General features: G+C 45.3%; 1 protein-coding gene across 3 annotated transcripts in view; it reads left to right on the forward strand.

Moving 5' to 3' along the window:
* STS (steroid sulfatase) overlaps window positions 1-11426 on the forward strand; it is a 163315-nt gene that overhangs the window by 65954 nt on the left and 85935 nt on the right. For all 3 annotated transcript variants that reach the window (XM_024987847.2, XM_024987848.2, NM_001075394.2), the window contains 1 exon segment: window positions 9831-9971. In XM_024987847.2, the coding sequence (XP_024843615.2) occupies window positions 9831-9971 (141 nt within the window).

The raw sequence follows: 11426 nt of genomic DNA on the forward strand, positions 1-11426 counted from the left end.
TCTTAAGAGGACTGTTTTTTAAAAAAAAGTTTCCTTCCCGATTGATTTGATCTCTAACTTACACACTGTAAGCAATGATCTTTACCTCTGATCTGGGATTTCTCAACCTTCCTGTTGGCCAGATATGATGAAACTCCATACTTGTTAAACATTACCTCCCACTCGGCTACCTGGGATTCTGGAGAGGAACAGAGCCACCTGGCACAAGCAAGTGCTTTTTTTTTCTGTAAAGAATGAAGCACAATTTTAAACTAAGTAACTGGAATTTTGTGCCATTTCCACTGCATCTATTTCATTAGTTTTTTCACTGACAGTTACTGAGGTGCAGCTCTTGCAGTTCCAATATTTATACTGCATGTCGGGGGTTCTGCTTATTATTATTTTTTCCCCATATGAAGTACATGTTAAAATCTGCATTTTAGAGGTGAATTGTATGGTAAGATAGTCTACGATACCATTTCAGGTTTAAAATGTCCTATTTGAAATCAGAAAATAATGTATACAACAGCCTGTAATTCTTTCCTTTTCTCTGTAAAAGGTTGGAAGGCCTTGGTAGCAATAAAATGTCTGTAGTTAGATTTTTATAATTTTAGGAGTACAGTATTCAGGTTTTAGAATTATATAATCTATTGCCAATGAGCAGTTGGTATAATACTATTTTAACCTATACCATTGTATTACTATGTATCAACTTTAATAGCATCTCTATATTGCTTTTCGCTACAGTGCTTTGTTTCTCTATTTTTATTAAAATCCCCTCTGGATTTGAAAGCATAATGGAAATTTATGAATTCATTTTATGTTTTCCTAATCCCCAGCTTTCATAACTTAAAACATGTGTTGTTTCTTAGAATTTGAAATTTTTATTAACTATACATAAGTCTCTAGTTCTTTGATTTTTTTTTTTTCCTGCTAGTTTGTTTCCAGAGCATGACGGCTTTTGCTGAGTGAATTTAACTGTGTAATATTTCATATCAGATTAATGGAGAGCCCATTGCTTCTAGTAATCTTTCAAGTTTATTTATCGCTAAAGTCTGATATTCGGGGTGGGGTGTTGATCAAATGCATAAGCTAACGTACATTTATAATCACGAGTAGATGCCGTTTCATGAGTTACTTGTGGGTTTTGCTTCATGTCAATGTATGGCAAAACCCACTACAATATTGTAATTAGTCTCCAATTAAAATAAATAAATATTTTAAAAATAGCATAGACCTCAGAACTAAGAAGGAGAAAAGCAAACATTTTTATATTAACACGCATGTGTAGAGTCGAAAACAGTGCTACAGCTGAACCTATTTGCAGGAAAAGAATAGAGATGCAGACATCGAATGGACTCGTGGACACAGCGGGTGGAGAGGGTGGGATGAATTGAAAGAGTAACACTGACATATATACATGACCGTGTGTAAAATAGACAGCTAGTGGGAAGCCTCTGTATAGCACCGGGCTGCTCTGTGATGACCTCGAGGGCTGGATGGGAGGATGGGAGAGGGGCAAGAGGGAACGGACATATGTATACATGTGGCTGATTCACTTCATTGTAGAGAGAAACTAACATAGCACTGTAAATAAAATAAAATGTGGAGAGGCTGGACTTTCTTTTGTCTTTCAAATTTGCCCCCCAGTTTACCATTTATGGAATAGCTTCTTTTTAAAGATCCCTCTTTGGGTTTAATACCTCTGACTTCACATTGGTCTAGAATAGCAGATACTTATCTATCACGAGGATGAGACGGTTGGATGGCATCACTGACTCGATGGACGTAGAGTTTGGGTAGACTCCGGGAGTTGGTGATGGACAGGGAGGCCTGGTGTGCTGCAGTCCATGGAGTCACAAAGAGTCGGACACGACTGAGTGACTGAACTGAGTGAACTGATTTATCGTTTTGGCTTCCCGGATGGTTCAGTGGGCAAAGAATCAGCCTGCAACACAGGGGACTCAGGAGATGTGGACTCAATCCCTGGGTGGGAAGGTCCCCTGGAGAAGGAAATGGCAACCCACTCGAGTATTCTTGCCTGGAGAATCCCATGGACGGAGGAGCCGGGCGAACTACAGTCCACGAGGTCTCTGAGTTGGACACGACTGAGTATATATATGTTTACCATTGTCCCCACCATTCACCATGTGCTTGGGATGTATAGTTGACATTAAGGGTCCAAAGATTCCGTGAAAGGTCTGTTCTCATTTACCATTTTGGACCTGCAGTAGTCTGTTCCATATGGAGATACGTGCCCTCGACTTCTGAACCTATGTCGTGTTTCCTGCTGTCGTTTAGTCGCTCAGTCGTGTCCGACTCTCTGCGACCCCAGGGACTGTAGCCCACCATGCTCCTCTGTCCGTGGGATTCTCCAGGCAAGAACACTGGGGAAAGTGAAAGTCGCTAAGTCGTGTCTGACTCTTTGCGACCCCATGGACTATACAGTCTATGGAATTCTCCAGGCCAGAATACTGGAATGGGTGGTCATGCCCTTCTCTAGGGGATCTTCCCAACCCAAAGTAATGTTTCTGCTTTTTAAGATGCTGTCTAGGTGGATCATAGCTTTCCTTCCAAGGAGCAAGCGTCTTTTAATTTCAAAATAAATAAAAATTTTTTAAAAGATGGGCCATCAGCAATGTCACATAAGCCAACGGGTGTCATAGCCTAACAGCAAATGTAAAGTTAGAAGCAAGACTTGTAACCGGGAACTTCCCTGGTGGTTCAATGGCTAAGACTCTGCTCCCAATGCAGGGGACCCTGGTTCAATCCCTGGTCTGGGAACTAGAGCCCACATGATGCAAGTAATGATCCTGCATATTTCAGCTAAGACCCAGTGACTGGGGGGAAAGATGCCCTGGAAGAGGAGAGCTAAGAACCAGAATGCCTTTGAAGGGCATCTGCAGCAGAAAGAACTGGAATAAAAAGACTAAAAAAAAAATAGTCAACCAACCAACCATCAAACAACCAGTCAGCTACAAAATCAAGGATGCTTCACAAAACATACATTTGGAGAACAAAACAGAAACTGTGGGAACACATCCTATGTTAGACAAGTCAGCAGAGTGGTGGGAAGATGGGGTGAGGGCATCTCAAAGGAAATAGATCCAAGAGGCCAAATGACTCAGATGATTGATCACAGGGGAGAAAGGGCTCTCTAACTTGCCTTTCCCTGGGTCCACTGGGGCTGGACCCCAGCAAGGAGTCACTAGCTTCATCCCTGCTTCGATCCCTGGGTGGGGAAGAATTGATGCTTTGGGACTGTGGTGTTGGAGAAGGCCAACAAAGGTCCGTCTAGTCAAAGCTATTGTTCTTCCAGTAGTCATGTATGGATGCGAGAGTTGAACTATAAAGAAAGCTGGAGAAGGAAATGGCAACCCACTACAGCATTCTTGGTGAGCGCCCTGGCAGCTCAGATGGTAAAGAATCTGACTGCAACTCGGGAGACCTTGGACTGCAAGGAGATCCAACCAGTCCCTCCTAAAGGAGATCGGTCCTGGGTGTTCACTGGAAGGACTGATGCTGAAGCGGAAACTCCAATACTTTGGCCACCTGATGCAAAGAGCTGACTCACTGGAAAAGACCCTGATGCTGGGAAAGATTGAAGGTGGGAGGAGAAGGGGACGACGGAGGATGAGATGGTTGGATGCCATCACCGGCTCAATGGACATGAGTTTGAGCAAGCTCTGGGAGCTGGTGATGGACAGGGAGGCCTGGTGTGCTGCAGTCCATGGGGTCCCAAAGAGTCAGACACGACTGAGCGGCTGAACTGGACTGATTTTGGATTTGGCCGCACCGAGTTGTCACTGCTGTGTGTGGGCTTTCTCTAGCTCTGGTGAGCAGGGTCCACTCTTCCTTGTGTTGATCGGGCTTCTCGCTGTCGTGGCGTCTCTTGGGGCCCAGCATCGGCTCTAGGGCGTGTTGGCTACAGTAGCTGGGGCACACGGGCTTAGTTGCCCCGAGCCAAGTGGGATCCTCCCAGACCAAGGATTGAGCCCGTGTCCCCTGCCTGGGCAGTCAGATTCCTTACCACCTAGCCACCCAGGAAGCCCCTGGAAGGCAGATTCTTAACTGCTGGAGCACCAAGGAAGTCCTCGTCTATCATTTTAATAAAAAACGGCTATTGCAAATGTTTTACCCTAATACGGTGATTAAAGCATCTTGTCCCATTTATCAGCTATTCAAGCTTTTATTTTCCACTGCAAGTAAATACAGACGGGTAGAATCCAGGAGCACTAAAGAAAAGGCAAGGATGTCCCTCTGTTGAGTAGAATATCAATTCTAAGTTGAAGAACTAACCAGAGTTAGGCTGAAAAATGTTGTGAATGTACTTATTATCTGATCTACGACGCAGACGTATTGAGTTATCAGAGAGGATAATTCATCCGCGTGGCTTTGGCAAGCGAATTCATTTTCTTTTCCTGTAATCCATTTTCATAGCTTAACATTTTTATTAAAAATGACACCTGTTCCCTCACGAAAAGGAAGCACATTTTTAAGAGTTGCTGATTGATTTTTCTGCATTATTCAGGAGTTGTGTTTTTATTCCGAAAAATGACAGCTACCACCCTGCTCTCAAATCACCTCTGCAGACATGTGCGGTTTCTCTTGGTGGGGTCCTCAAACATTTCCATGACATGAGCAAACTCAGTTAGCAGTGACAAGCAGAGGACTGGAGAAGACTGAGTGCCTGCTAAGTCACTGCAGTCGTGTCTGACTCTTTGCAGCCCCTTGGACCGTAGCCCACCAGGCTCCTCTGTCCATGGGATTCTTTAGGCAAGAATACTGGAGTGGGTTGCCATTTCCTCCTCCAGGGGATCTTCCCCACCCAGGGAGTGAACCCAGATCTCCCACATTGCAGGCAGATTCTTTACCTTCTGAGCCAGGGATGGCTGTGCAGACATCCGAACACACAGGCTTGTTTGCTTGAGGATCCAGGTGTGTAGTTGTGGATGTCAGGCCAGCTCACAGTTCCCACACGCCGCAAGGAGGATTCTGTGCAGACTTACAATCAAGGATGTGGTTGTTCCATCACTTTGGACAGGTTCAACCTAGTTAAGTTTGGCTGGGCTTTCCCGAGGCCTCAGTGGTAAAGAACCTGCCTGCAGTGGACGAGATGTGAGTTTGATGCCTGGGTCGGGAAGATCCCATGGAGGAGGAAATGGCAACCCACTCCAGGATTCTTGCCTGGAGAATCCCATGGACAGAAGAGCCTGGCGGGCTACAGTCCATGGGGTCGCATAGAGCTGGACACGACTGAGCAAGTAAATGACAACAACTTTCTCTGGCTGGATTTTATACCTGGGAGAATATCCTGACTGTGGTTAGGCCGTGCCTCTCAGCTGCACCACTATCTTAACTACCAAAGTCTTTTTTTAAAAAAGGCCTTTGCCTTCTGCTTATAGTAAGTGTTCTCTGCACTTGCTTATATCTACTTATAGTAAGTGTTCTCTGCACTTGCTTATAATCTCGAAAAGAACATCAGTGATTGTGTGAGGGCTGGGGAGGGGGGCACCCCCATCCTGCCTGGACGGATGGCCGGGCTCAGGATCATTTGTTTGAAATGGCTCCAGTGTGGAGGGGTTCGCTGGCTTTGCTGGAGTGTGGGGTTGGGAGTGGCAGCTGGCCCTGCACTTAGCACACATCCTACTTGTTTGGAGCAGTCTTTGGCTCGTGACCCTACTCTGGTTGTTACAGCCATTAAGCTTGGCCCCGATCCTGGGCGTGCTCAGTCATGTCTGACTCTTGGCAGCCCCATGGACTGTAGCCTGCCAGGGCTTCTCCATCCGTGGGATTCTCCAGGCAAGAATCCTGGAGTGGGTTGCCATGCCCTCTCCAGGGGATCTTCCAGACCCAGGGATCGAACCCAGGTCTCCCATGTCTCCTGCATTGGCAGGTAGGTTCTTTACCGATGAGCCGCCCGAGAAGCCCCAATGCTAATAGGTCAAATGATGTTCCTCTTTCTCTTCTCAAACGTGGCCTGCGCCACACAGTTCTCACCCTCGTGGTGAAGCCTTTAGGTTGTTCCCAGAGGCCTTCTGGTATTTACAGCACAGATGATAATATCAGGATGGAAAGAAGAATATCACCGGCCTTCTCCTGGTGATCCAGTGGTTAAGACTTCACCTTCCACTGCAAGGGGTGCAGATTTGATTCCTGGTCAGGGAGCATTTATCCCACATGACTTTAACAGTGGTCCAAATTTTTAAAAAAAACCTTAAAAAAGAATGTCAAGCCTTTTCCAAATCCCTCCCTTTCTCTTCTGCTACAAAGCTTATGCTTCATATTCTGTTGTTTTCTCCTCATGCATTTTCATTCTCTCCAAGTAGCCTATAAATGTTGGCCCATTCCTTCATACTGAATGTTAGAAATCTAAGCGAATAAGCCCATTTGTATCTTTTTTTTTAAATTAAGATTCCACCAATTTGTTGTTGTTCGATTGCTCAGTCGTGTCCGACTCTTTGCGACCCCATGGACCGCAGCACACCAAGCTTCTCTGTCCGTCACCAACTCCTGGAGCTTGCTCAAACTCAGGTCCATTGAGTTGGTGATGTCATCCAACCATCTCATCCTCCGTCGTCCCCTTCTCCTCCCGCCCTCAATCTTTCCCAGCATCAGGGTCTTCTCCGATGAGTCAGCTCTTCACATCGGGTGGCTAAAGTGTTGGAGCTTCAGTTTCAGCATCAGTCCTTCCAGTGAATATTCAGGACCAATTACCCTTAGGATGGACTGGTTGGATCTCCTTGCAGTCCAAGAGGCTCTCAAGACTCTTCTCCAACACCACAGCTCAAAAGCATCAATTCTTTGGCGCTCAGCCTCCTTTATGGTCCAACTCTCACATCCACGCATGACTACTGGAAAAACCACAGCTTTTAAGAAGACCACGTATTCAGATGGGATTTTTGCTGCTCCAATGTCAGACAGTATTTCTTATTGACTTTAAAAGAGTTCATCTATGTAGATGACACTTGAGGAAATATCATTGATGATACATGGCTCAAATTGAACAAAACAGCATCACTTCTAAACAAAATATGGTTTGCGATGTAGGTTTTTCTTTGTTTCCAGGAAACCTTTTCTGCACCTGGCAAATAGATCTGAAACTTGTTGGTTGCCGTGGTAAAGTTTTCCATTAAATCAGAGCAGTGTTAATTTTCTTATAATGAACAGATTCAATGTAATTACACCGCTAGTTATGAAAATGTTCTTTTGTCTCTCTGCTGCAGAATAATTCTGTTTTAGAAATAGCAACGTTCTCAAAAAAAATTTTGTTTTTCTTCTTTGCCAAACGAAGGTTGTTCAGAAAAATAATTTTTTCAGGGAGGAGCGTTTGCTATTTTTTTCAGAAATGAATGTGCTATATACTCTTAATATTTTAGAGCCCTTGTATTTCATTTTAAGTACTTTTATCAACTAAGTCCTTTAAGAGTTTGAAACATCTTTAGGAACACCTGTTCTACTCCATGTTTGTGGGTGAAAAGTAAGTTCTGGTTATTATGATAATAATTTTCGTGCAGTGGGATTGTAAGTGACTACCAAGGTAAAATTTCAGACATTATTTTTTTTATTAATTTAGTTTTAATTGGAGGATAATCGCTTTGCAATATTGTGTTGGTTTCTACAATACATCCACGTGAATCAGCCATAGGGATGCACACATCCCCTCCCTTTTGAACCTCCCAGCCCATGCCACCCCTCTAGGTTGTCAGAGAGCTTCCTGCATCACACGGCAAATTCCCACTGGCTGTCTGTTTTACGTGTGATAATGTCTATGTGTCAGCGCTGTTCTCTCTGTTCCTCCAACCCTCTGCTTGCTCTTCAGTGCGTCTACAAGTCTGTTCTCTGGGTCCGCATCTCCACTGCTATCCTGCAAATAGGTTCATCAGCACCATCTTCTACGTTCCTTATATATGCCTTAATATATGGTGTTTGTCTTTCTCTCTCTGACTCACTTTACTCTGTCTAACCGGCTCTAGGTTCATCCACCTCATGAGAACTGACTCAAATGAGTCCCTTTTCACGGCTGAGTAGTATTCCACCACATATATGTACCACAACTTCTTTATCCATTCATCTCTCGATGGCCATCTAGGTAGAACATTCGTCGTTTTTAAGGTGACCGAGTCATAAAGATAGAGTGAGAGATGCTCAAAGTGAGGCGGGCAGGCTTACAGAATTGCTTCCAAGCTCTCATTTGTATATTTTATGAAATATGTATACAGAAGTTAGAGACACAGTTCCTTTAAAGTTTTTATATTTATGTATTTATTTGATGGTGCCAGGGTCTTAGCCGTGGCATGTGGGGTCTTTTGCTGTGGGGTGTGATGAACTCACCCCTCCGCTGTGCTTGCTGCCACCTCTTAGTACCCTTAGCTCCGAATGTTAAAGCTCAACATTCAGAAAACGAAGATCATGGCATCTGGTCCCATCACTTCCTGGAAAATAGATGCGGAAACCGTGGAAACAGTAGCTGACTTTATTTTTCTGGGCTCCAAAATCACTGCAGATGGTGACTGCAGCCATGAAATTAAAAGACACTTACTCCTTGGAAGGAAAGTTATGACCAACCTAGGCATCATATTAAAAAGCAGAGACATTACTCTGCCAACAAAGGTCTGTCTAGTCAAGGCTATGGTTTTTCCAGTGGTGATGTATGGATATGAGAGTTGGACTATAGAGAAAGCTGAGCGCCAAAGAATGGATGCTTTTGAACTGTGGTGTTGGAGAAGACTCTTGAGAGTCCCTTGGACTGCAAGGAGATCCAACCAGTCCATCCTAAAGGAGGTCAGTCTTGGGTGTTCATTGGAAGGACTGATGTTGAAGCTGTAACTCCAATCCTTTGGCCACCTGATGCAAAGAACTGACTGATTGGAAAAGACCCTGATGCTGGGAAAGGTTGAAGGCAGGAGGAGAAGGGGAGGACAGAGGATGAGATGGTTGCATGGCATCACCGACGTGATGGACATGGGTTTGGGTGGACTCCAGGAATTGGTGATAGACAGGGAGGCCTGGTGTGCTGCGGTTCATGGGGTCACAAAGACACGGACACGACTGAGCGACTGGAATGAACTGAACTGAACTTAGCACCCAGTGCTGGAGCAACCTTGTCTTCCTTGAGCTTGGAAAGGTTTGCAACACTCCCATGTCTACAGGTTTCCCTTTTAAAAGCTACTGCCCGCACAGGTGACAGTCACGGCTAATTTTAGAAAGGGGTTGACATCGACAACTGGATTATCCTGAAATGCCTGTTTTTCTGTAGTTTTTCCAGGGCAGAGTAGAGAACGTTTAGCTGACGACAGAGCCTGCCTTAAAGAGATGATTGTTTTCATTTTTGAAGAAGAGATGACTGTGTTTTCATTTTTCCAGACAGAGCCTGTGTTTTGGTTTGAAGTAGAAAGGAGAGATCAGCGCTGTGCAGGGAGAAAGAAATGTTTGTTTGTTGTAGAAACAAACACAGGGCAGAGAGGATGTGGTTCTTTCTACGTTATGTCTCAGGCTTCTCAGGTGGCTCCAAAGCAGGAGACGCAAGAAACTGGGGTTCAGTCCGTGTGTCGGAGAAAATCCCCTGGAGGAGGGCATGGCAACCCGCTCCAGTATTCTTCCCTGGGGAATCCCACGGACAGAGGAGGCTGGTGGGCTGCAGTCCATGGGGTTGCAGAGAGTCGGATACGACTGAAGCGACTTAGCACGCACGTGTCGTCTGAGTTGATTTGGATCCCGTCCCACCCGGGGCGGGTGGGTGGACAGTACCCTTTCTCCTAAGGGGAGGGGGAGAAGGGAGGATCCCAGACAAGGAGAACGGTCCCTCCCGCCAGCATCCTTCACGACTCTCTTGCCCTCGCTCTTTGCAGGGACATGATGACCCTTCTGCTTCTGTTGCTGTTCCTCTGCGAGACCCAGAGCTGGGCGGCATCAAAGCCCAACTTCGTCCTGCTGATGGCTGACGACCTTGGCATCGGGGACCCCGGTTGCTATGGCAACAAGACACTCAGGTGCGGTGATGGGTCAACACAGGGACCCCTCCACAGGCTGGCCGCCCTGTGACAGGCTGCGGGCGTTCATGGAACACAGGCCACCGGGAGACGTGCAAAGCCCATGCTCCCCTCCAGCTGCACGCCACGTGTGGCTCTGTGTAGACACTGAAAACCAAGACTGCCCTCGAGCCACGTGAACCACGGTGTTCTGAGGTCACGAAAAGCAGGAGCTTCATCTTCTTCACCCTTGTAGGGAATTCTCTTACCGTCCGGAAGAGTCGGACACAGCTTAACGACTGAACAACAACAGTTCATATTAGATATGCTACCAGACGTGATATTCCTAAAATTTATTAATGTAATAGGCACTGATTCCACTAAGGAGTCTTAATTTAAAAAATTGCAATCAAGTCTTTAAAGTTCACTGTCTGCTAATTATCAAAAGGAAGAAAAGGGCTATACAGTAAGAATTTATAATAATAAATTCATAGTAATACCCTAAATCTATCTTGATCCCCATATTAGCATCCAATTCTTTTTCTTTTCATTGAAGTACAGTTGATCTACAATATTGTTTTAGCATGTATATATACACACATTCGTGTGCTGTGTGCTAACTGGCTTCAACCATGTCAGAGTCTTTACGACCCCATGGACTGTAACCCGCCAGGCTCCTCTGTCCATGGGATTTCCCAGGCAAGATTACTGGAGTGGGTTGCCATTTCCTCCTCCAGGGGATCTTCTTGACCCAGGAACTGAACCCTTATCTCTTAACGTGTCCTGTATTGCAGGCAGGTTCTTTACCACTAGCACCACCTGAGAAGCTCATATAGACACACACATACATATCTTCTGTATATATGTGTATATTCTGTTTTCTAATTCTTTTCCATTATTGTTTGTTACAAGATATTGAATATAGTTCCCGATACTATACAGGACCTCCTTGTTATTTATCTGTTTTAGAGTGTATGTCTGCTAATCCCAAATTCCTAATTTATCCCTCTCCCCAACCCAGCTCTTTCTGAACGACATGCTTCATTTTATAATATCACACCCCCAAATAGATTTCTCAGTAGCCAATGTAGGCACTAATCACACATACAATTTCAGTATTCTCAGCATCTTGTAACATAAGGCCAAAGCCAAGTGGAAATGTTGACAATTAAATGGATAAAGTAAGGTAATAAACGGGAGAGGAGTTTGAGACCACAGGGCAGTACAACCATCTTGCCCACTGAGGTATGCGCTATTCCATGGGCTGCCCTGATAACTCAGCTGGGAAAGAATCTGCCTGCAATGCAGGAGACCCCGGTTCGACTCCTGGGTCGGGAAGATCCGATGGAGAAGGGATAGGCTATCCACTCCAGTATTGCTGGATTTCCCTGGGTGCTCAGCTGGTAAAGAATCCGCCTGCAATGCGGGAGACCTGGGTTCCATCCCTGGGTTGGGAAGATCCCCTGGAGAAGGGAA

Source organism: Bos taurus, chromosome Y, assembly GCF_002263795.3.
Source record: "Bos taurus isolate L1 Dominette 01449 registration number 42190680 breed Hereford chromosome Y, ARS-UCD2.0, whole genome shotgun sequence".
Taxonomy (NCBI): domain Eukaryota; kingdom Metazoa; phylum Chordata; class Mammalia; order Artiodactyla; family Bovidae; genus Bos; species Bos taurus.